The 26,796-nt window shown below is 47.2% G+C and overlaps 1 protein-coding gene across 1 annotated transcript in view; it reads right to left on the reverse strand.

The window, feature by feature from the left end:
• The window catches only part of LOC119444297 (sodium/glucose cotransporter 4-like), a 603,800-nt gene that overhangs the window by 120,682 nt on the left and 456,322 nt on the right, over nt 1-26,796 (reverse strand). Inside the window, exon 10 of the mRNA XM_049663258.1 lies at nt 2,293-2,461. Within this exon, the coding sequence (XP_049519215.1) occupies nt 2,293-2,461 (169 nt within the window). The remainder of the gene's footprint in view (nt 1-2,292; nt 2,462-26,796) is intronic.

Raw genomic sequence — 26,796 nt, forward strand, 5'->3', positions numbered from 1 at the left:
GTATAGCTGTCCACAAATTTGCTATCGCAATTGATGCTTCGCCTTTCAGGTGAAACTGCGACAACTTTTTTTCTGGAGAATTGACAAAAAATAGGCCTATTCGTTTTCTCCCAGACCTATAAAAGAGTGAAACCCACTTCCAATACAAGTGATATACGTTAAGCTCTACTAGCTTTCTACGTCATCACTGTGAGGTTTTATTGCAATTGAAATTAATAGACACTCCAAGCACACTTTGGCCGTCGTCGTCGCCGTAGCGTTCCGTATAAAGTCCAAACACGATAACATCGTCGCCGTGAGCAGTACGCTATACGTGCTGCTTGCCAGGGTCAGGAAAAGTTCGCGGTCCACTATGGCGCTCGCGAAAGAGGGGGGCGGGGTGGAAACGCGCCGTCTTCTGTCGCGTGTGAGGCACGGGGGGGGGGGGTTAAGGGAGGGGGTGGGTTCGTGCTACTCTCGCGGCTGCTGCTCCATATGTTGAATATGGAGCGAGCTCCATATCTTGAAAGCGATCTGCAATGTAGAAGAAGTGCGCGCCCGCGCGGGCCTCATCTTCAAAAGCGATTTGCTACGTGGACAAAGTGCACCGAGTGCCGGTAGCTTCGTATGCTTTGTGCATTCGACGTTTAGTTCGCGTTGAAGCGAGAGATAGCACGAAGGTCAACTTGCTCGAGGCTGCAACCGCGCTTCCTCACTCCAGCGTTTTGACAGCAAGTTTCCGCGGTCATCGAGCGAGATTTGTTCATGTTTAGCTGTGCGCGCGTGACACCGTGCTCTTTAATTAAGTTAGTAAGCGAATTTTAAGAAGTTTATAAGCAGATAAAACTACTATCTTTACTTCGTATAGCTGTCTACTATTTTGCTATCACAATCGATGCTTTGCCTTTCGGGCGAAATTGCTACTTTTTTCTTGTGTTTTCTAACAGTTTGCTGGCTGTCATAATTGCTCTATTTCGTTTGACCTGCTTGTATTTAGCAATCATTACCAGGAGACCTCTGCCTATTTCAGCTCGACCGACTAAGTGTATACAATGCAAATCATCATCAGCCTATATTTATGTCCAGTGCTGGACGAACGCCTCTCCCTGTGATCTACAATTGCTCCTGTCTTGCCCTAGCTGATTCCAACTTGCGCCTACAAATTTCCTAACTTCTTCACCACTCCAAGTTTTCTGCCGTCCTCGACTGCACTGCCCTTTTCTTGGTATAAATTCTGTAACTATAATGGTCCACCGGTTATCCATCCTACGCATTACATGGCCAGCCCAGCTTAATTTTTTCCTCTTAATGTCAACTAGAATATCGGCTATCCGCGTTTGTTCTTTGATCCACACCGCTCTCTTCCTGTCTGTTAACGTTAGGCCTAACATTTTTCATTCCATCGCTCTTTGTGCAGTCCTTAACTTGTTCTCGAGCTTCTTTGTTAACCTCCAAGTTTCTGCCCCATATGTTAATACCGGTAGAATGCAATGATTGTACTTTTTTCTTTTCGATGACAGTGGTAAGCTCCCAGTAAGAATTTGGCAATGCCTGCCGTATGCACTCCAGCCCAAATCTATTCTTCTGTAAATTTCTTTCTCATGAGCAGGGTCCCCTGTGAATAATTGACCTAGATAAACGTAATCCTTTACAGATTCTAGAGGCTGACTGGCGATCCTGAATTCTTGTTCCCTTGCCAGGCTATTAAACATTATGTTTGTCTTCTGCATATTAATCTTCAACCCCACTGTTACACTTTCTCGGTTAAGGTCCTCAATCATTTGCTGTATTTCGTCCCCATTGTTGCTGAATAGGACAATGTCATCTGCAAACCGAAGGTTGCCGAGATATTCGTTGTAGATCCTCACTCCTAAGCCTTCCCAGTCTATGCGTTTGAATACTTCTAAGCATGCAGCGAAGAGCAATGGAGAGATTGTGTCTCCTTGCCTGACCGCTTTCTTGATGAGTATCTTTCTACTTTTCTTGTGGAGAACCAAGGTTGCTCTGCAATCCTTGTAGATATTTGCCAAGATATTCACGTGTCTCTATGACTACTGGTATGCACATATTATACACATGACATTTTATTGGAAAGCGCCAATACTCAAGTGGTCGTCCCCACCAAAGTCTATCGATTTATCAGCTTACAGTGATGTTCATCCAACCTGCTGAACAGAACGCTGCTTATTTTCGAGGTACACTATCCTGAATGCTACGTACGTGTTTTCTTGTGTTGGTGTTTGGTGCTGAACTAGAAATATCACGATAGACGTGATAGCGGAAGCGACGAAGCAAAGCGAATCCGGAGCTCACTTGCTCGTTGACACGTGACCAGCTGATGGCCAGCACGTAGACAGCGCACACAGGCGGGGCCAGGAAGCTGCTGACGCTCTGGATGTAGTCGAACAGTTGGCTGCCGGAGGAGACCTCGATCACGGGGATCCACAGGATGCTTACTACGACCAGCAGCACTATGAAACACCTGCACAACATCCACATGCATGCTCTAGCGTTACTCGTATTTCATCTTTAGCACTGAAAGTATGCTTCCTGTTTTCATTCGACTGCGACGTGAGTTCCAAAAACTATGAAGGTCCAACACATATGTTGGAATCTACATGAAGTGAGCTTTTCACGAAGGCGGTAAATAATTGCGATACGCAGCTCTATTATTGTACCATGCAACACATTCTCTCATGTCAAGTTTCTGTTTACACACCGAAATATGAAAACTTTAACGTCATCCAAGTGCTAACTTGGAACGAGACCGGACTAGTGGGTGTTACTGTGAATGAGAGCGCGCACCTGCAGGAAACGACGCGTTTGTCTTGCTCGTTTCCAGTCCCGGTGCACGCTGTAATTCACATGCTAACTTGAACCGGTCGGTACATACGCCGCTGCTGAACAGCGACAACAGGCACGAACACTGTGTTTGTTTATGAGCCGCAGGGTTCGCAAGTATTACCGAAATGCAAACAGCAGTGATGAGAACCGTAAGACATCGACGCAGCGATGGCGCGAGGACAAAGGCGGTGTTTGTTGAGGAGAGAGTGCTCATTGACGTGACCCCTTGAGGCGAGAACGACCAAGTTCGTGGTTGCGCGCGCGCGCTCTCCGAGGTCCAGCCATTTGCCTATTTGTTGCTGGTCAACTATTCTAGCTGTACTAGCTGGGTGACCAGCTTGTAAAAACGTGCTCCGAAGAGCAGGTAGAGAAGTACTATTTGTCTTTCACAAATCTCATTTCTGTTACGTTTTATGTATTTCCAGTTAGCATGCGCCATCGGGAATGATGTTCTTAAATTGTGTGAGATCATACCCATGATACTGTCACGGATATGGTTTACGCAGGTGTCATCGTCATCCGATCGAATGCTTACACTGCAGCAACTGCTTACAGCACCATAACTTCCTCTGTTTTTTCAACAAGGTAATTGTATTCTTGTGTCTTCTGCATGAAACGCAGTTTCTCTTTTATTAGTTATTGGTTCTTTGTTTCCTTCTCCCCCCCTCCCCCCTGTAATGATACGGGCACTGTGGGTATTGGGGTAAATAAATAAATAAATAAATAAATAAATAAATAAATAAATAATCCTTGCTTCCACGAACTATCAATGACTTTAGTGTACTAACAAAAAGAACAACCAGAGGGGGTGCCGACTATTTTTTTTATTTCAACGAAATGTGCATACGACGTAGAAAAATTCGTGCACGCATTTGAACCGAGCTGATTTTCGCGAGCAAGCTTTGTTCCCGCACGAAAAAATCTTAACTGAGACAACTTGGGAAATGGGCTTTCGCAGTTGCAGAATGTTCCGATTAGGGAATTCGAAAATTCTCTATCTTTCCTCCTCTGACACCTAATTTAGCAACTTTAATAATCTAGATAAAATACGCTGATTATTTTGGGCAAATTCATAATACAAACAAAAAATGGCAAACTTCACTTTTGGAAGGCGCCCTTTTTTGGGCAATTTTTTGTTGTGTCTTGTTATCGCGAGTTTGTTTCAGGATTTTTTATGCGCATACTTTGGTACATGCTATACCAGCAGCATAATTCCTACGTACCGCAATTTTATTTTGACTGTAAAATTTAAAAATTCCAATATATTGAAAATTTCAATTATCTATCACCATTACAAAAACGATTATCTCTGATTTCAATCAAGCTTTCTCAGGATTACCTGTTGTCATCAGTTACCTGTTAGATTATAACACAACTTGCATCAATTCGTTCTGAGTACAAGACAGAGAGAGAGAAATAGCTTTATTGTTGTCGTAAGTTTAAAGCGCTGGGCCCTGAAAGTCGAAGGCTCCAATGGCCCGCCGCACCAGCGCCTGTTGAACCTGCAGGTTTTCGTTTGTTAGCACAGCCTTTCAGCTAGCCAGGGTGTAGGTTTGTATAAGGTCCAGGCGCCAGCGTAACGCGAGCGAACGTCGGAGTGGCTCCACAGCCCGGCGGGATGTGAGGTGGAAGAGCACGCAATGAGTGAAGACTGGGGAAGGTCAGCCCTTTCAGCCTCCTCTCGAGATAAGGACGGATAGATAAGGCGGGTAGTTGAGCCGACCCTGCCTATTAATGTCAACGGTCTCTCGATACCCGAGTGGTACGTGAAATTAGTTATGTATAAAGGGGTGCCTTTTTTTCACCTGAACTAAATATTTGCAAAATATTTACGTGCCAAAACCAGTTCTGATTATGAGGCACGCCGTAGTGGAGGGCTCCGGATGAATGTTGACCACCTGGGGTTCGGCTCCGAAAGTGCGACACGAAAGAAAGGGAAAGCTGAAATGTTAAAGCAAGGCGCGGGCCAGTGGCAGTCCGCAAATAGTGGGGGGGGGGGGGGGGGGTGTCGTGGGGCGATACCCTCTCCCAGCACTGAACATTGCGGCCCCACTCGTGGCGCGACTCTACGTGAGTACGCATCATGTTAACCACAACTGCTGAGGGGGGGGGGGGAGGGCAGAGCTAAATATTCCACACAGATAAAGATGGGTCGAGCGTGGACGTGCATGAAAGTTGGGGGCATTGTTGCACCCCATCAGACCTTCGTATCGTCGAAGAGTCTCTCATTTCTGGTGCTTGACCGAATCGTCGACCACGCAGCGCGGAGGCAGATCATTCCGAAAATATTGCGACTTGCTTGTCTAGGAAACGCATAATAAGCATACCCTACAAAAATACATCCTTACTTTCTTTAGAACTCTTATCAACTTTCTGTTAACTTTGGTAACATCCTATCTACTTTTATTTTCTAGTAACATATGCTACAAGAAAGGTCGTAGGCGCTGTTTTTATTTTAGTTTGAAGAAAGCTTGTTTAAAGCAACATTAAAGAAAGATGATAGGCACGGTTCTTGTTCTCGTTTGAAGTAAGTTCGTTTGAAGAAAGTTTAAAGGTAGTTGGTATGCTCTGTTTTTACTTTTGTGTAAAGAAAATTATAACAATTGTATTTGTTTCATTCATTGGCTCATTTAACACTGCAATAAAAAGTACATGCAATATCGGTAATACAATAATTAATACGAATAACTAGAGTTCCATACTGATAATTGCTTCCTGCAGTTTAAGAGAAAGCGCGGAGACAGAATAATTTTTGCTATTACGCGTGCATATATAATCAGCAGCAGCTAAGGTAAAATATATTTGCCTGACCCAGTGAAATTGTTTGTTATGTCTTTTCTACTTCAAAATTAAAAAAAATAAGAATGTTATACATTGGTACTCGAACCCGGGACTTCTGCGTATAAGGCAGAAACGCTACCACTGCCCCACGAATGTATTGGCTAGACTGTCTTACATGTCGTAAGGCTATTCATTTGTCTTCAGGACGCTTTTTCTTTCGGACTCGACTTTTTAAGAAAACCTTTCCTTTACTTTACTATTTTATGCAAACTATTCTCAAAACTTGGCTGTCTCGCAAATGCAGTGCCTGCGGTCGCTGTTACAAGAGCACTTCTTTTCAAAACTGCGGGTGATCGCTGTGTTGATATATTGGTGATCGATGAGAAATACGGCAGCACGGATTCCGTAAATGCTTGCTTGGGAGCACAAGTTAATAGTTTATTATTGTCAGCCGGCTGAGTAGTCAACGTTGTGTACCTAGCATGGCCGTATCTGTTTGTTTACGCGTGCGTGCAAGCATTACGCCTGGTGCACTTGGGCCGAAGCTCCAGTGCTGTAGCACGCCAGCCATCGCCACGTTTTGTCACCTTTATTCCTAATTCTAAGAGGAAATATGGTTTCAACAATTCAAGATGAGGGCACATATTCTTGAAGACACAAAACTACGCGCCATAATTAACGTGTATACCATCATCATCATCATCATCACCACCATCAGCCTATATTTATGTCCACAGCAGGACGAAGGCCTCTCCCTGCGATCTCCAATTACCCCTGTCTTGCGCTAGCGTATTCGAACTTGCGCCTGCGAATTTCCTAACTTCATCATCCCACCTGGTTTTCTGCCGTCTTCGACTGCGCTTCCGTTCTCTTGGTATCCATTCTGTCACCCTAATGGTCCACCGGATATCCATCCTACGCATTACATGGCCTGCCCAGCTCCATTTCTTCCGCTTAATGTCAGCTAGAATATCGTCTATCCCCGTTTGTTCTCTGATCCACGCCGCTCTCTTCCTGTCTCTTAACGTTACTCCTAAGATTTTTCGCTCCATCGCTCTTTGTGTGGTCCTTAACTTGTTCGCGAGTTTCTTTGTTAACCTCCAAGTTAACCTCCAAGCCCCATATGTTAGCACCGGTAGAATGCAATGATTGTACACTTGTACATCGTGTATATGGGTGGTGTCATATTAGCCCATAGGCCGTCCGCCATTGCAAGCAGACAGAGCCACGCTGGCGGCGCGTGAATTGGCTCATGGTTCACCTATGACTTCCCCTGAGTGACAAATGCAAATCTCGAAGGCCATGCTCCTGAAGCGGTGCGAATCGCGAAGGCAAGTTCCCCTTCGTTAACCGCAGTGTGGCGCTGCTGCAGTGTTTTGTTGGACTGTGCCTGAGGTACCTGTACGTGACACTAACGTACAAAGAGCAGTTGCGGCCATTAATGAGGCGATTTGGCAAGTAAGCCGAGCGAGGGGTTTCGAGGTTGTGGAAGTCAACAGGGAAGTGAGAAGGGTGGCTTTCAAAGAGGCAGAATCCACTTCGATCACAGGCTTGGACGTGAAGTGGGCTGGTGACTCGCTGGTCGTGCAATTGCTTTTTTGGAGGGCCCATGGACGCTCAGGAGGTCAGGGTAGGTAAGAATGAAGAAAATCCCTTAGGGGAACCTCTGACTAATAGCACTGGTAGCAACCGAAAAACGACAAAGAGCTGGCTGCGCAATAGGTTATATAAATATGCAGGGTGGTAGAAGAAAGAAAAAGTGGTTAGAGGTAGAGAGCAGTTAAATAGAGAGCAAATAGGTGTGTACGCGGTTACAGAAACGCACCTTACAGACTTAGAAGAGCTACCAGTGATTGAGAATTATGTTTTTGGAAGGGTACAACCGAACCAAATTGGAAAGAAAGGAAGGGGGAGTCGGAATGCTCATACATCAGGGGGCCAAATAGAAAACAGTAAATTCAAAGTGTCAACAGCATCTTTGGCTATCAGGCACAGTCAGTGGAACGAAAACCTGGCTGGGAGTGACGTATTTATGGACAGGGAAACATTGCAAAGAAAAGAATCAAGATTTTCTGAAATGCCTAAGTGCGGATATTAAGAGTTCCGGGAATGAGGGCGAAATTATCATGTTGGGTGACATGAATGCACACAAACAGGATCTAGACGGTTATACCGACAACAACGGGAGGTTAATGCTAGATCTCAGTGAGCAACGTGTCCTCGTTATCTTGAATACGGGGCCAAAGTGTGATGGTCAGATCACATGGGAAGGCGGAAATAGACAATCGGCCATCGATTACTTTCTGATGACAGAAGGAATTTATGATAAGTTGAAAGGAAATCGTCATTGACGAAGAAGGGTATAGCAGCATAGGGAGTAACCATAAACGCATGATTTTGTAAATGGGATCTGTAGTTGGGAAAGAGAGCAAGGAACGAAGAATGACCAGTCTAAATTGGAACGATGAACAAATAGCAAATATAGCCACAAGAGTCGAAAAAGAACTTGCCAAATGGCCAAGCAAGGAGTGGTAATATAAGCTTGTAAGTGAAATGGCGAGATCATACCTGCCAAGTCTCCCGGATTACCCAGGAGACTCCCGGATTTGGATCAATTCTTAAGGTTGTACGGTTGACAGGAAAATGCCCCGGAAATTGCAGTTGTGTCCCGTTTCTATTTTCGTCCAGCGCTTTGTCGGCCCCATGGCATGGCAAGGCAAGAACTTTATTTTGGTCCATAGAAACTAGCGCCCGAGGGCAAAAGCCCCCAGGCTAAGTCGGTGGCACCGCTCACGTAGGCACCGGTAGGCCAAAGGCTTTCCCGGTGTCGTGAGCTCTCCGGAGGGACAGGAGTTGATCTTGGAGGACTTCACTGGATATGTCTCGACTCCAGTCCTCCTCACTGTTGAGGTCCGAAGCCCTTTGGTTGGGGCACAGCCAGAACATACGATCAAATAGACACGGAGTGTGTCCACAACATTTACATTCCGCGGGAAAATCATGGTCAATCCCACTGGCAAAAAGAATCCAACCCAATGCAATCTAGTTGGAAGTTGATCGCGCAAAACATGTTTATGGTGGCTGGCCACCCTAACATTGTTAAGAAAGTAGTAAGGAAACCCTATACATGCTCTATTTCGTTAACCGCGGAGCCGCTCCTTACGCTGACGCGGTTGTTGGAAGCCCTAGTCTCATTAAGCTAGCGCGCGAATGCCGCGTTCTGCAACTAGCAACACTCGACTCGTTCTCCTCGGCGTAAGCCGCTCTGGCATTGTCAGTCATGATTTAAAAGCAAGGAGCGCTAGCGCAAAAAGTATATTCAAGTATTTTTAATGTAGTGCTCAGCCGAAGTGACGCTGGGTATTTTGTTGATACCACAGAGCAAAGCAGAGTGCGAGTGGCAATTTAGCACCGTGACAAATACGAGGACGCAGTGCCGCTCGTCCATGTGTCGCTCGTCTAAGACGCTGGGAAACGTCATCCTCGCAAAATGTGAAAGAAACCGAATTTCTTACAATCACACATTATCTGAAGAATTTTTACACACCCGCCGTGGTTGCTTAGTGGTTTTGGTATTGTGCTGCTAAGCACGAGTTCGCGGGATCAAATCTCGGCCGCATTTCGTTGGCGGCGAAATACAAAAACGTCTGTGTGCCATCCTTTGGCTCGTTGCACGAACCCCAGGTGGTCGAAATTAAGCCCCCCTACGACGCGCCTCGTAATTAGATGATGAATGTGGGACCCGAGAATTTAATTAGCAACAACGAAACGCTTGCAAAAGACGTTGATGTTCATGTGGTCATTTCTACATTTGTCAATAAAATTGTAATGAAGTTCTCCTGTCAGCACTTGATAATATAGACGTAGGGGGGTGGGGTGTAACCGACTACGTCCCCCCCCCCCCCCCCCCCGCGGTCGGCAGATCTCCCGGATTCAGTTTCGTCAAATTTGGTAGGTATGCGAAAGAAATGAGGAAAGAGAAGCAACATCCTTGTTGGAAAGGAAAAAGGAAGCCGAAAAGCTGGTGGAACACGGAGATACGGGAGGCGATCGACGAACGAAAGAAACCATCACGAGCACAGAGGCAGGCAACGAGTGCACAGCTGCCGCAGGATGAAATAGACAGAAAATGGACAGATAATAGACAGAAACACAACCATGGTTCAAGTATTATCAAGCAAAGATAAAAGGTGAATGTGAGCGTTGGTTGTCAGAAATACGTGGGAAAAAGAAGGCCGCACCTAGAATATTTTGGAACCACGTTAACGTATTAGGCAGGAAGTTGTGAACAGTACAGCAACATATCCTTGACGAAGATGGAAATAAACTGGAAGGGGACACGGCATTAAAGTATGTTCGAAAAATAGCAGCCGAATTATTTCAGGGCAATGGTGAGGTGGTCTCTGAGGAAAAAGAGACAATGAGCAAGGAACTAGACGGAAAAGGAGTTGGTGCTGAGTAATTTCAACTGGAAGAAAGCTGAAGAGAAAATTCCTAAACGCACAGCCACAGGTTTAGACGAGGTTCCCGCTAGATTGATTAATGAGCTAGGACCAAAAAGTAAGGAAGCTCTGTTGAAAGGAGTAGAAAAATGCATACAACATAGGCGAATACCAGACAGTTTGAGGCAAACTAGGATGAAATTAAGTTATAAAGGTAAGGGGAAAAGGATACAATTCACTCTTATCGACCGCTGACCATTACATCGGTAATATACAGAGGTCGCGGGATCGAATCCCAGCCACGGCGGTCGCATTTCGATGGGGGCGAAATGCGAAAACACCCGTGTATTTAGATTTAGGTGTACGTTAAAAGAACCCCAGGTGGTCCAAATTTCCGGAGTCCCCCACTACGGCGTGCCTCATAATCAGATCGTGGTTCTGGCACGTAAAACCCCATAATTTAATTTTTTTAGGTTAGCAATGCAGGCGATTAAATTGAATCTGCAAGCATGGGCAGATAATAATGGCATATTGGGAAAACTTCAGAATGGCTTCAGAATCGGTAGGCGTCTGGATGACAACTTTGTCCTTACTCAGTGCATTGAAATATCCAGAGGAGAAAGGAGACCGCTATATGTGACTTTTCTAGACATTACCGGAGCGTACGACAACGTAGATCGCAGCATTTTGTGGAACATTCAGGACAGGGAAGGTATAGGCACGGCTGCTGGTTAAAAAAAAATGTGCGGCCAGTTGCGTGGTGCCGAAACGGTGTCTCGGGCCTCGTTCTCCTCGCGCCCGCTCCGGCGCCACTGCTCGGGTACAGCTAGGGTGCCTCTATGCCAGCGCCGCCGTTCAGGGTGGTGCCATCCTTTGACCGCCCCCGCGCCGCCGCTTTCTCGCTGCGACGCCATCTTGAATCACAGCGAGCGGTTGCGATTGCTTGGTGCCGGTGCTTAGTTCGAGACACAGTGCGCGCGGATGCTTCACTGACGCTTCTACTTGCTGGACAGTGTTCAGCCGCATGAATGACAAGCTTGTCAAGTGCATCGAGTCGACATGACGGGCTGTTGTGCTCCCAAGTGCACCGGATCGACGCGTAAAGGGCTTCGTTGTTTACGCTTCCCCCAGGACCCAGAGCGAAGGAAGAGATGGGAAGCCCAAGTAAAGCGGTATCACTGGAAGGCAACGGATAGCTCCTACATTTGCGAGGTCAGTGTCAAGAAAGTTTAGACTAACGCACCGTGTTTTTCATTTAAATAAGAAAGCATTCTCTGATTCTCGCTCACGTACCTATGTTCGCTCACGAACTAAGCACTGCACCGATGCTGTCTGAGTAGCCTATGGTTTGCGAGCGCGCGTCGCATAGCTAGGCTTTCGCCGTTTTGATCGGCGCAGTCTATGCGAGTAGTACCCTTACTTTAAGGACTGACGAAAATTCTTCGCCGCGAAATAGTCTTAGATTAGCTACAAATCGTCATGTAAACCCCCTATTTTACTTTTTCACGGGAAGCACACATCGTGTGTTTCTTGTTTCTTCTTTTTTATTCCTCAGTTTCTTTTTTCGCTACTGGTTATTTGGGACTAAAGAACGCAGTGCTGCTTCTGGGGAGAGCGGCTGTTGTGTACGTGGCAAGCGAAGCATTGTGATTTTCTCTGATTTCTCAGCAGATATCTTGCGGATCTCAGGTTGTTACGTTGTATAGCTGATCTTTTAGACGAATATATTTGTAGCGTGGTGCTCGTAAGCCGATGGTCATTCGTGCTCATTCCCGATCGCAGTGGGTACTATGACGGTCTTTAAATGCCTGTGCACGGTAGGCCCAGGTGTAGAAGAGTTAAGGGGCATCATGGGACCAAAATGTTTCGGCGCTTTCTGGCATGGTGTCTGTTGTAGCCTGTGCATTTCTTCGAAACATGTGAAGCGAGGTAATACAGCATTACTTCTGCGAAAATGTATTTTTAAGCACTGTAATGGGTTCTCTGTATTTACAAGGCAACTTTTCATATCAATAATCACTTTTGTTGTTGTACTTGTACTTAGAAACACTTTACGTACGAGGGAAATCGACAGGATGGGCGCCGTCTGTTAAAGTCAACAGCCCTACATCATCATGGACTATATTTTCGAAGTGAAAAACATTGCTAATCTGTGTTTGACTGTCTTAGTTTCAATTAAGGTTTTTGTACGCGATTAGTATGCAGTGTTTATTTTTTCAATGTAGTTATCAGTGTTCTAATGGTTATTTATAAAATGTTCTGTACTCGCCATCGATGTGTTTGGCTGATGCGACGTATTCGATGGTAGCTGATGTATTCTGGCTGGATATCTTGATTAATATTACCCGCGGTTGCATTTTCTTGTTTGTATTCTTGTTTTCGATTTATATTGCGTGTAATAAGGTTGATATATTCACTTGAAACCCCCCCTCCCCCCATGTAATGAATAAATTAAAAAAAAACTCTCCCTATCCCGAATTGTGTGTGTCGAGCCTACCTTGCGAATTTTTTTTTTTTCGTCTTTCAACATCACCTTCCGGCGCCACACAGTACATATAATTTTTCATGTTTCATGATTGACTCTTTCATGATTGACTGTACTAGATATTACTAAGTAAATGTATTTTGTGCATTGTTTGGTTTCTTGTGTGTACTACGCAAGATTGACACACACAAGTTACGTTACATTTTTTTCTACAGCACTAACTAAACCTTATTTTCACATCGCAGTTATTTTTACACCAGCTTAATCCTGTCAGCACACAGTTTTGTGGGCAAAAAAAAGCCAAATTACGCGTAGATATCGTCAAATAATTGCAATGAACGCGAAGAGCACGTGCAACGCAAGGGAAACTAACCGCCGGGCGTTAGTGGCTGGCTACGGTAAAGGAGGCGTGACGTGTAAACCAAAGTACAACAGCGAAAAAGAAAAACTTCCACACACAGGTAGTCGCAAACGTTATATACCAAGCATCGAAGCGCAAAAAAATAGCGCGTATTTAAAACATACACACGGCATATTAAATGTGATTGAATTAGGCAACTTGGGGCATGTTCCCGGCGCCATACATTTACGTCTTCGACCTTCGACGAGTTAACGGCTATTGGTTATAAAAATGTGCAGATGCGATACCGATAAAAAAATCATCATCAAGGCAAAGCACTTGGATGTGCGCCGCGAGTAACACTATTTATGAACGCAAGCGTAGCTGAGTCTGAGCTCGTGTGATTCAATATGGCGGCGCCTGCGGGGTTGTCTCCACCCTGAACGGCGGCGCTGGCATCGAGGCACCGTAGGTACAGCCGTTCACGGAGAAGCGTTTCCACAGCCGCGTTTGTACGCGCGACAGTGATTCTAATCAGGCCGAAAATAACGCGTTTTATAGATGCACATTACAGGTTGAATATTGAAGTCGTCATTAGAAGTGCCGATTACCCCACATATGTGAAAAGTCTGCCCTAGGAGTGCCAATCTGTTGTAGAGTGGACCTCAATGCCCACCATGAAGGCTGCCCGCTCGACTCGCATGAAATGAAAAGAAGTGCTCAATTACGAATAATCGGGAGTGGGTTTACGTGTTTCTTCAAGACGACTTCAAAATGATCGTTCGCGTTTATTTACGAGATGATGAATGCGAAACAGTCCACGGCGCCGCAACCGATCCATCCCAGCTTCGTTCTTCTCTTCAACCGAGCTCCGCTCGCACGTTTCAATATTCTCTCCGCGCTGGTAGTGGCACGGCCACTAGGTAGGTAGGTAGTCGGAAGAATCTTCACCCCCTTGTTATAGGGGCAAGACTGTGGGAGAGGATATCGAATCCTGATCACGATCAGGTCACGCATCCTGATCGCGGTCCTGATCGCTGGGCTCCTCGATCGCTGACGTGTCCGAGAGGGGATTGGTCACATTTTAACTGATTTCAGTACTTTGTTCATTCTAAAGGTTGTGTCTTTTTCTTTACCTTCCTTTCCAGGGACCGTGAATGCCGGTCTCTGCTCCCGGCCAGGGCTTGCCCTGGTCGGCTAGCCGTCCCACTGAGTCGGTGCCTCTGGAGTGTTTCCTTCGGAACGGAGTGAATACCTTGCCCGTGGCGCTCGTTCCCACGGATGGTGGATCCATTTGATTGAATGAATCGAAAAGCTTCCAGGAGGAGCTGCATGCCATACCGGAACATTTCATTGACATCTCGGAGGTGAGGCGGTTTGGCAAGACTGGCATTCTATGTAAGTCGTCTAACGTTCAATGCCTGAATGACTTACTTAACCGCTCGACATTCGCTAACATCGCGGTTCGTGCATTCGTGCCACCGCATCTTGCATGCGTGAAAGGCATTGTTCGTGGGGTTCCCACTAATATCACTCCTGAGGCGTTCTTAAAGATGCTCTTACCGGCTGGTGCTGTTTCTGTCTACAGATGCAATAGATCAGTGGGTGATAACCACGTTCCTACTGAGAGGGTTATTGTCTCGTTCGCCGCCTTAACGCGCCCGTCCGAGGTGAAGGCATGGCCATATTTATTCCGTGTGGAGACATTGGCACCTAGACCCCTGCAGTGCCGAAACTGCTGGAGATATGGACACAGCGCGAAAGCTTGCAGATCTTCTGTGAGATGCTGCACCTGTGGCGGCTCTTATTCCGCATCAGCATGTGACGTAGATGAGCCGAGGTGCTGCTAGTGCGATGGAGCACATATTGCTACGGATAATAACTGTCCTGCGCGAGGGCAGGAGATTCAGGGGCTTGAGATTTCAGAGAAACGCCACTGTTCTCGTGCGGAAGCCATAGCATAAATTAAAGAGCGTGATGTTGGATACGCAGCTGCTGCATCCCGTCAGTCCACATCCCTAAAGCCACGGTTTCGGCCGCCGTAGCCACCGCTATTGACAAGGCAATGCCAATAGTGATGGAGCGACTTTTCAACACGTTTGCCGAAGGTATTACCGAGATGCTGACTGCTAAATTCAACAGCCTCCTTCAATCGCACTCTACTGTTACTGCCCCCAATTCGGCTACTAGTTCTGCTCAATATTCAAAAGAAACAAACTTGGACAGACAGGCAGAGGTTCAGTCTGATACCTCCGTGGCTTCTCCGCTATCACCGACTACGGTTCCCAGCACCTCTTTTGGGCACATGAGGCTTGCAACCATCAGCAATAGACGTAAGAGTTCCCCACAGTCTCCAACTCATTCTCCTAAATCTAAGGCAAAAAAAGGTAAAAATATTGAACACCACGAGCAGGATGCGTTGCGTTCTGCCGTGGAATCATCCATACTATGATCACAATAACATCAGTAAGAGTCCTTCAATGGAATTTCCGCTCTATTTCCTCCCGTTACGTTGAGCTTCTTTATCTAGTTCATAATCTCATTCCAGATATTATTTCACTTCAAGAATCATGGCTTTCATCACATCAACGATTTACTATTAATAATTTTCGAACATCTAGTTTAGATCGCCCAGGTAGAGGCGGTGGGCTACTAGTGTTAGTTTCCTCAAAAATGTACCACAAGGTAACTAACTTTTGAACATGTATGTTCAGACTGTGAAATTTTAGGTTTATATTTTTTACTGCCTGGTTGCGCTCCGTTTACAGTAATTAATGTGTACTTCCCGAATGGAGTCAAGTGCACTGATCACCTGGACTCATTGTGCCGAAATTGTTCACATGCAATGCTCCTTGCAGGAGACTTTAATTCCCATCATACATCTTGGGGAATGAAAACGGATGTTTGTGGAAAGAGGCTGTGGAATTGGATCAATGATAAGAATGTTAAATGTCACAATTCAGGTCCAATTACTTTTCTACGTGGGCGATTCTCATCTACATTAGACCTGACTTTCTCTTCCGCTCAGATGGCTATTTCATCGTGGGACACCTTTGATAATGGAACAAGTAGCTATCATTTACCCATTACATTTGAAATTATGCTTTCACCTCAGGTTTCTATTGTACGGCAAAAACGGCTCATTAATTATAAAACTTATAAGTCAGCTATAAATGCAGGGGTATCATCGTTAACCTCTAGTGATGAACAGCGGAGGGCTGACTCGGTGGTATCGCTTTTACATTCTTCGATTCAGTCCGCTGAGTTTACGGTGATGTCTGGGAGCTCACCGTCAAACTCAGCTTGGTGGAATGAAGCATGTACACGGGCTTATAGGCGCAGAAAAGCAGCATGTAAAAGTCTCAAACATAATCATTCACCGAAAAATTGGCTTGACTATAAATTCTATGCAGCTGTAATTAAAAGAACTGCGGCAAAAGCTAAAGAGGAAAAAAAAACGGACTGCATTCATCTTTATCAAAACCAGAAAGAAGATCTGCACTTTTTAGGTTTCTACGGAGCAAAAAATCTTTCCAGCAGTCCGTATGGTCACATTCCGATGTACTATCCCCCAAAGAAGCGGCAGATTTACTAGATGATATTGCGAAAGGTCTTGAAGCTCGTTTTTCTTCGCTGTGTCCTAGACCTAGAAGGCTTCATAGTTCGACATACGAGTTTGCAGAAGTCACCATGACAGAATTATTCAATGTCATTTTAACTGCTCATCAATCGGCTCCTGGAGCTGACCGTATCACAACTGCAATGATTAAATTATTATTTAACTCTTTCCCTAATGAACATTTGAATATAGTTAGCAGTTCCCTTCAATATACGTGGATCCCAGACTCCTGGAAAATTGCAAAAGTTATACTTTTACTAAAAAATCAAAACCTCGGATATGCCTTGGACAACATTCGGCCCATTTCCCTTACATCGAACCTAGTCAAAATAATAGAAAAAGTAATCCATGTCCAGCTCAATGAATTCACTTCTTCCAAGGGTATTCTGTGCTCGAGGCAAATAGGATTTAGGCCTCAGTGTTCAATATGGTCAGCTCACGTTGATTTAGAAAGTCGCATTGGACTCGCAGGATTATCAGGAAACGTATCAGCGTTAGTAACTTTAGATATTGTCACGTGCCTTGTGAGAGAACTGGTGACGCGACGTTTATTGAGGGTAGCGGCTCCTGAAAAACACGGCGCTGGGGGCTGGCTATCGAGCGGGCGGAGAAGCACGCGCACTTCTTTCTTCTTGTCCGTGCCTGCCTCTTAGCACTGTACCCACTACTGCTGGTGGCATTTCCCCCCTTCCTCGGAAAGAGCATCGGCTCGATGCGCCAGAAGCGGTTTTAGAAAAGGAGGGGGAAACAGCATGGGCAAGGCAGGTGCTCGTGCAAAGGACACAATCACAGCTAGAGGAGAAACAAAAGCACAGCAGCGGGGAAGCGCGACGGGTACAGTATCAAGAAACAGAGAGGTTGCAAACAGTAGCGTAAGTAGAAAGATGAATAAAAAATAATAATCACGAACGCGCAACATATGGTTTCATGCGCACAACGTGAACTACGTCAGGGCGAGGTTGTTGTCTACGCCGTGTTTGCGCCGCACTGTCTGGAACGACTTCGTAGTTCACGTCACTAATGCTGCGCAGCACTTTGTATGGGCCAAAATACCGGCTAATCAACTTTTCACAAAGGCCACGGCGGCGAACAGGGGTCCACACCCACACTTGGTCTCCGCAACTGTAGCGCACTTGCCGGTGACGGATGTTATAGCGCCGTGCATCTGCATGTTGCTGCTCACCGATGTGCAGCCGTGCGAGCTGGCGGGCTTCCTCAGCGCGCTCAGCAAGTTCTTCAGCGTCAGTCGTTAGGTACTCGGTGTGGTGACACGGAAGCATAGCGTCCAGCATCGTCTGTACTTCGCGGCCGTAAACGAGGCGAAATGGTGCGAACCGTGTCGTCTCTTGTACGGCGGTATTATACGCGAAGGTCACGTAAGGCAAGATGCGATCCCATGTTTTGTGCTGGACGTCGATGTACATAGAGATCATATCTGTGATGGTTTTGTTTAATCGCTCCGTAAGTCCATTAGACTGCGGATGGTAAGCAGTCGTCTTGCGATGCCTGGTGTTGCTCAATTGAAAAATTTCGTCCATGAGCTGTGCCGTGAATGCCGTTCCTCTGTCTGTGATTACAGTGGATGGGGCACCATGACGCAGTACAATGTGGCACATGAAGAACTGTGCTACCCAAGAAGCCGTGGCTCGTGGGAGCGCCTCCGTCTCGGCATAGCGGGTTAAATAGTCAGTGGCGACGATCACCCACTTGTTGCCGTCGGTTGACAGGGGAAAAGGCCCAAGGATGTCCAAGCCGACTTGGTCGAATGGCTTATGAGGTGGTTCGATGGGTTGCAATAACCCGGCGGGCTTCAGGGGTGGTGACTTTCGTCGCTGACATTCACGGCAGCCTTTAACATACTGTTTTACGCTTGCCGCAAGCCCGGGCCAGTAATACATCTCGCGCACTGTAGCAAGCGTTCGTGAGGAGCCGAGGTGGCCAGATGTAGGCTCGTCGTGGCAAGCGAAAAGAATATCGTCCCGCAAGTCTTTGGGAACTACTAGAAGGTAGGCTCGGTCATTCGGGCGGGAGTTCTTCTTGTAGAGCAGATTGTCTCGTAGACAGAAGGACGTCAAGACGCGACGTAGATGGCGTGGTATGGACGTGTGACGGCCCTCGAAGTGGTCGATGAGAGGTCGAATTTCAGCGTCGTCACGCTGCCATTTGACCAAGTCCGACGTAGTAAGGGCGCCCAGGAAGCCGTCGTCGTCCTCTGGCTGTCGACTGACAGATTCGGCGGGAGCACGCGACAACGTGTCGGCGTCTTCGTGCTTGCGGCCAGACTTATAAACTACAGTGACGTCAAATTCCTGTAGCCGCAAGCTCCATCGTGCCAGGCGGCCTGAAGGGTCGCGTATGTTCGCCAACAAACACAGAGCATGGTGGTCTGTCACCACTTTAAAGGCACGGCCGTAGAGATAAGGGCGAAACTTCGTGATCGCCCAGACGACCGCGAGACACTCTTTTTCTGTGGTAGAGTAGTTCGCCTCGGCACGGGACAGCGAGCGGCTAGCATAAGCTATTACTCTTTCAAGGCCGTCTTGACGTTGGACGAGTACTGCGCCAAGGCCGATGTTACTGGCGTCAGTGTGCACCTCGGTGTCAGCCTCTTCGTCAAAATGAGCCAGGACGGGTGCTGACTGCATGCGTTGTCGTAGTTCAGCGAAGGCCGCCTGTTGCTCATGCGTCCAGGCAAATGGCGTGTCATCCCTGGTAAGGCGAGTCAGGGGTTCCGCAAGTTTTGAAAAGTTGTCGATGAAGCGGCGATAATACGCACACAAGCCCAGGAAGCGTCGGACGGCCTTCTTGTCGGCAGGAGGAGGAAAAGCTGTTACAGCGGCAAGTTTGTCGGGATCGGGTCGAACTTCTTTGGCGCTGACGACGTGTCCGAGAAACTTGAGCTCTTCATAACCGAAGTGACACTTTTCTGGTTTAAGCGTGAGATTAGCCGATCGGAGCGCTTCTAGCTCATGCCGCAGGCGATGAAGATGTTGCTCAAATGTTTCAGAAAAGACAACTACGTCGTCAAGATACACAAGGCAGGTCTGCCACTTCAATCCAGCGAGGACAGTATCCATCATTCGCTGGAAGGTTGCTGGGGCAGAACACAAACCGAAAGGGAGCACTCGAAATTCGTAAAGGCCGTCGGGAGTCACAAAGGCAGTTTTCTCATGGTCTCGCTCGTCGACCTCGATCTGCCAGTATCCACTTTTCAAATCGAGTCACGAAAAGTACTGGGCACGCCGCAGTCGATCTAACGAGTCGTCGATACGCGGCAGTGGGTACACGTCCTTTTTAGTTACGTTGTTGAGCTTCCGGTAGTCGACGCAGAAGCGTAGCGTTCCGTCTTTCTTTTTCACAAGGACGACCGGGGACGACCATGAGCTGTTAGAAGGTTCAATTACGCCATCTTCAAGCATCTCTTGTACTTGCGTACGAATCGCTTCACGTTCCTTTGCCGACACGCGGTAGGGCTGCTGGCGTATCGGGCGTGCGTCGTCGCAGGTGATGATCCTGTGCCTTGTAACTGAAGTCTGGCGCACCTTAGACGAGCTTGCGAAGCATTCCCTGAATTCAAGCAAGAGCTCGTGCAGTGCCGCCTGTTTGTCTGGAGATAACTCTGAATTAATGTCGACGTTGCCTAGTGACTTGTCAGCCATCCTCACTGGTTCAGGGGTGAAACATTCAGCAACGTGCTCTATTTCCTCGGCAAACGCTATCGAAGTACCGCGGAACAGGTGTCGATGCTCGTTACTGAAGTTGGTGACAAGCAACTGGGAACGGCCATCACTAAGCTGTAGCACACTTCTAGCAGCACAAACACCTTGCATCAGTAGACGCGATAAGTTACTTTCAGCGACCACTTCACCTTCGCGCATTCCACCGCACATCACTTGGACTAGGACACTGGTTCGCGGAGGAAGCGTAACACATTCGGTGGAGACACGAAGGGCGTCGTCTCGACGCTTGTGGTCGTACCCGTCGAGTGCTCGGTCTGCTGAGAAGGTGACTACACCTCCCCGTAGGTCAATAACAGCGCCGTATTCTTGGAGAAAATCAACCCCGAGAATGACGTCACGGGAGCATACGCGTAGGACAAGGCAGCTCGCCACGAATGTCGATCCTCGAATCCAAACTCTTGTCGTGCAGGTTCCCAGTGGAGTAACGACGTGACCGCCAGCCGTACGAATCTGCGAGCCATTCCAAGGGGTAATTACTTTCTTCAGCAACGTCGCCAGCTTCCCGCTTAAGATGGAATAGTCCGCACCGGTGTCTACTAAAGCGCTAACCGCATAACCGTCGATCACCACCGGTATGTCGAGCGAAAGCTGGTCATTCCGTTCATCTGCTGTTGACGTCGGATCGGTGTCCTCGCTCGTTCGCGTCGATCGGAGGTCTTCAGCGTGTCGACTGTCAGCGGCCTCGCCCCCAAAGGTCGCTGTGGTTAGTTTTCCCGGCAGGGACTTGGTGATCGTGTGCCGGAATATCGCTGGGGCGGTGGTGAAAATCGCCGTAGTGACGGCGAGCGTGACTGTCGCCTGGTAGACGGTGGCATGCGTTGTTGAGCAAGGTAATATTCTATCTCCCGAGGTCGTTGGCCAAGTCGGGGTGGCGGTGAGTAGGTGGAAAAGCCCCGCAACCCGAGACGTCGGTGGCACTGGCGGTACAAATGATCTGCCTCACCGCAGTGGAAGCACAGAGGCCGACGGTCCGGTGTGCGCCAAACATCCGACTTCCGAGGGGTCATGCGTCGATCGTCAGCATAATATACCGGTTGCTCCTGCGGAACCACAGCGGGAGGAGCGGCGGAGGGAAACGCTGGAGGCGCGCGTCGTTCTGCGATGTATGGTACCGGTTGTGCAGATGAAAGCGTAACCCGATGAGCCGCGTGAACTAACAGCGGGGTTGGTGCAGGGAGTCTCAGGGCTTCCGCGTAGGTCGCACGGCGGTGTTCAGTAGGTGCAGGCGCGGTGTAAGGAAGAGGACAGGTCGACCGGAGCGCTTGGTGAACTTCATCTTTGACGACACTCTCAATAGAGCTCACCACCGCTTGTGACGTGCCGAAAGCCTTCTGTATTTCTTCGCGCACGACAGTGCGGATTAGTTCGCGAAGGTGGTCATCGTTGCTTCTGGTGGCCGTGAAAATATCGGTGGTGGATGTCACGTTCACTTGCCGCTCATAGAAATTCGATCGTTGCTGCAGCATCTTTTCCATACTTATAGCTTGAGATAAAAATTCGGCGACAGTCTTCGGAGGGCTCCGCACAAGACCAGCGAAGAGCTGCTCCTTCACTCCTCGCATCAGGTGACGCAACTTCTTGTCCTCGGTCATTCCCGAGTCTGCTCGTCTGAAGAGGCGCGTCATATCTTCGACGAACGTGGTAACACTTTCGTTGGGAAGCTGAACGCGGACCTGGATTGCTCGTTCGGCTCGTTCGCGGCGATCAGGACTGGCGTAGGCGTCTAGTAACTGACGGCGGAACTCAGGCCACGACGTCAGTTGCTGCTCACGGTTTTGGAACCATGTGAGCGCGCCGTCTTCCAGGCAAAAGTAGACACTTCGAAATTTATTTGTGTCGTCCCAGTCATTGTATTCGGCCACGCGCTCGAAGTCGGCCATCCAGTCTTCGACGTCTTCAAAGGCCTTGCCATGGAACGACTTTGGAACCCGTGGATTTTGAAGCGTGTACCGGTTCGTCACTGCGGCGCCTTCCATACCGGTTGGGATGGTCTGAAGCGCTGCGGGGTCTTCAGGAGGCAGTCCCCGGATCCTGCGGCTGGCCCGGTGGATCGGCGTATCGATTGGCACGGGGGTAGTGGTTCCACTGCCAGAAGGGGTCTGCGACATGGGTGAGGAATACCCAGCACCTCCACCACTTTGTCACGTGCCTTGTGAGAGAACTGGTGACGCGACGTTTATTGAGGGTAGCGGCTCCTGAAAAACACGGCGCTGGGGGCTGGCTATCGAGCGGGCGGAGAAGCACGCGCACTTCTTTCTTCTTGTCCGTGCCTGCCTCTTAGCACTGTACCCACTACTGCTGGTGGCAATATTACAAAACCATATGACATTGTCGAGCATGGAATTTTAATTTCTAGATTACGTGAGCTGTGCTGTTCCAGACTATATAGTGGCCTGTATAGAAGAGTTCCTTTCTGATAGAAAATTCTTTTGTTTCAAGGATGGGGTGACATCAGGTACGTATAAACAGCCGAGAGGCGTACCACAGGGATCAGTTCTCTCTCCGCTTTTGTTTAATATTTTGTTATCTTCTGTCCCAACTCATCAGGATGTGCAACTCTACCTCTATGTTGATGACATTGCATTTTTCTCCTCATCACGGGATATCAATACGTTGCACCAAATTTTACAATCTTATTGGTCTGCACTCGAGATCTGGCTGGACGGACTGTCATTTTCCCTTAACGTTAAGAAATGCGCGTTACTTGTATTTCCATTATCAAATCCCGTTTTCACTTCTCTTCATTATCGAAATGAGCCAATACCGCAAGTTGAAGCTGTGAAGTAGTTGGGGATAACCTATGATGGTACACTAAACTGGCAACAGCAAATCGAAACAAATGTTAGCAAAGGAGAACGTGCAATGGCATTCTTGCGCCGTTTCAGTAATAAAAAGACGGGTATGCGTACGGCTACGTTGCTGATGATTTACAAACTCTACGTCCGCCCTATTCTCGAATCCGGCTGTGTTCTTTTTTCAGGATGTGCAGCATACAAGCTAAGACCTTTAATGCTGCTAGAAAGGCAAGCGCTACGTCTTTGTCTTGGGTTGCCACGTTTTGTGGCTAATGATGTGCTTTATCTGGAGGCTGGAATTTTCCCGCTTGAGTCCAGGTTTAAGCAACTTACTGTCATGACTTTTCTAAAGCTTTATGATGCATCTCTATCCCGTTTGCAATCCGTTTTCATCAATTATCCCGATTTATTTTTCCGAACACATTGGCGGCGTTATCGACAACCTCAAGCTGTTTTTGTTCAGACGCTGTTATCAAAACTTCATGTTCGCCTACCGTGCCTGATTTCTCCAAAAACTGATTCGTTAAAGGTGAACTTTATTTTTGATGATATTTTTCCAAAACACGCTAAACTTCTTCCCTCACGCATACTTGAAGGTCTCCTTCAAGATCATCTTAATCAATTTCAGTCTCACTTGGTTATTTCTACGGACGCTACACAAAATGCAGAAAAGGCCGGAGTGGGCATCTTTTCAAATCAGCTGAACTGGTCTTTTGCTCTTCGTCTAGTAGATTACACCCCAATATTTCTTGCAGAATTTCTGGCCATCATTCTAGCCATTAGAAAATTGGGTACCCAGACATCAAAAGTAATAATTGTTACCGATGCGCTGTCGGTTTGTACACATTTCTACAAATCATTCACACCCACTGTGTAAATTTTCGACTCTTGTTCCACACAATTTGTCTGAAGTCCGCTATGTCCCCGGTCATAGTGGAATTTCTTTAAATGAATCAGCTGACTCGCTCGCATCGTTGTCACTAAATGGTCCTGTCTTAAATATCCTTCCTGATTTCGCTTTCTTAATAGGTGGTAGATTTAAACGCTTTTTATTTCTAAATTGTACTAAATCATCCCTACTTTCCGCAGAGGATTTTCGACATCTAAAGTTCCGGTGGAACACGAGCAAATGCCTTTCACGACAATGCGAGGTGACATTATCAAGCTTCCGTTGCAGTGTTCCCCGCCTAAATTTTTACCTTCATAGATCTGGTTTGTGTATAACTAACCTTTGTTCTTTTTGTAATGAACCGAGAAACTTTGGACCATTTCTTTCTTGCCGCCGCTTCTCCTCCCTCCGCAGAATGTTCCTAGTATTTCCTACAAGTAATCTGGGTTTAGCGCTTACTACACCAAACATTTAGTCCTTTGGTGTGAGTCAATTAGGCACAAGCCATGGGTTAAGGATTTCTGCTATCCACAAGTTTATTGAAGCGTCAGGAAGGCTTCACTGCTAAGGTACCGACCGTGGGATACTTCACTTTATTTTTTCCCCTAAATTTATGAATACGCCTTCTCAAATTTTCTGTTGGCATTGAGTTGACTATTGCTTTGTATTAAATGTGCCTTTCTCCCATTTTGTTTTTTTAGACGCACATTTCAAATCTAATGTGGCCAATCCCCCCTGTGGGTAGGCGCCATGTTTTGAGGCAACAACTGTGGGCCGCTCCCATGTTAGGACGGGAAGGCCAAGCCTCACCACCGCATCGTGGGCCTTCTGGACAGCCCGGAGTTGATCAATCTATTCTTGGCTTTTTTTTACATAAAAAAAGTGCAGCCTGCTGCGTCACGTCGCCGCTAGTTGGCGAGCGCGTCTCGGCTGAGTTGACAATTGCGGCCGGTGTTTTTCCTGGGCTCGAAAAAAAAGTTTATTGAGCTGCGCGTTCTTTTTTTTTTTTCATGTACGGCAGATAGCCGGAAAACACAGTCGGGACCGCAGTCGGAAGCACAAGCCCAATGTTCGTGTTATTTTTATAGTCATTCTCAGTAAAATGGAATGAACATATCAGCGACCTGTCGCTTGGCTCTCACTTGCTTCCTTTCCCTCACGGCCCTTGGCGAGCAATATTCTTCAGCCACGCTTCTCGGCGCTGTAGATCGCAGGGGGATTCGTGATACTTCAAGGTAGCGTCTCTTCTCGCGTTCGAGCTGCACAGCGGCACACAACAGCTTCGCGGCATCACACCGCTAGAAAAAAACCGTCTACCACACACGCGCACACCAGACAACCATACTAAAGCACAGGAAACATGAAACATCACACAAAAAAAGCACACGAGAATGCGCACGAAAAAGCACACCAACACGCATAAATCCTGAGGCAACCGCATTGTAGCAGGAACCAGCGTCTGCTTTGCGTACCGTGGCAGTGGCGCCCTCACCAAAAACAGCGGCCGCAACTGCCAACTTAGCCGAGACGCGCTCGCCCATTGACGGCGACGCGACGCAGCAGGCAGCACTTTTTTTTTATCCAGCGGCCGGGGTATAGGCGATGACTGTATACAGCTATTGAGGGAGATTTACCGAGCAAATACCGTTTGCGTTGAATGGGAAGGGATGATGAGCCAGGATAAAGTTGATATCAACAACAGACTGAGACAGGGCTGCTCTTTATCCCCGCTGCTGTTTATGATGTACGTGGTAAGGATAGAAAGAGGGCTAGAAGGAATAAATATCGGGTTTAACCTCTCATACAAGCAAGCCGGCACAATAGTTGAGCAGCAGCTTCCAGGTTTATTTTATGCGGACGACATCGTGTTGCTTGCTAACAAGCAAAGTGATATGCAACCTCTGGCTGATATCTTTGGAGAAGAATGGGAGAACTTAGGATTAAAATTTAGCGTTAAAAATTAGGTTTTGTGGTATTCAATGAAAATAGTGTTCAGACAGTGTGGATACAGGGCCAGGAAATACCTCGGGTAAAAGAATACAAATACCCTGGTATATGGGATAAACGAAGGCAATAAATATCTGGAGACACAGGAGAAAACAATAACAGCAAAAGGGAAGAGAACATAGCCAGGAATTTGAGACATTTCGGTCAATTTAATTTTTTTTCTGCCACCACGTGGCGTATCGACCTTAAAGAATTTAAGGTCCCTGTATGTTCCAAAGGTAGCGCAAACCATTGTTCAAATAGGAAAGCAGAATTTCCTCCCCGCCCTCTACCCCTCTCCTGACTTCTTCGCCGTTTTCCGCTCTCCCATTTGACGAGGCTTGACACGTGACGAATAACCCGCGCGGCTTTGGTTATCGCGGGAAAACGGCGCCATTAGGGAGCGTAGAAACACCGGGATACATGTGCGCGGTGCGTGAGCGTAGGCTTTTTACATTTTTGGAGACGCGCTCGGCTCCAGCCCGATGCCGACTTGCTGTGCTGTTGGATGTTCGAATAGCATTGCCAAGGGGGGCAAACTTTTTGCGGTTCCTCGTGGCAAACGAAACCTCAAACGGCGAGCGATATGCCTCCACCGTATGCGTCAGACTTCAAAAAAGTCTGGTAGCAGGGGTATTGCAATGAGGGATGCCGTTACAAAGGTGCAATAATTTTGTTTCAAGTTTACACTATAATAATGTGCAAGTAATGTGCAATGATTGCTGTGTTGCAATGTCTTTATCTTATTATCTATATATCAGGTATTCATAAAGGTGATCTTACCTTTATGCAATGCTGATGTTATGTGCAATAATTGTTTTGTTTGAACGTTTCGTCTTATTATGAATATATTTGTGTTGTGAAAGAGTGCCTTTATCTTTATGTATACGCTTACA

Source organism: Dermacentor silvarum, chromosome 3 (assembly GCF_013339745.2).
Source record: "Dermacentor silvarum isolate Dsil-2018 chromosome 3, BIME_Dsil_1.4, whole genome shotgun sequence".
Classification (NCBI taxonomy): Eukaryota; Metazoa; Arthropoda; class Arachnida; order Ixodida; family Ixodidae; genus Dermacentor; species Dermacentor silvarum.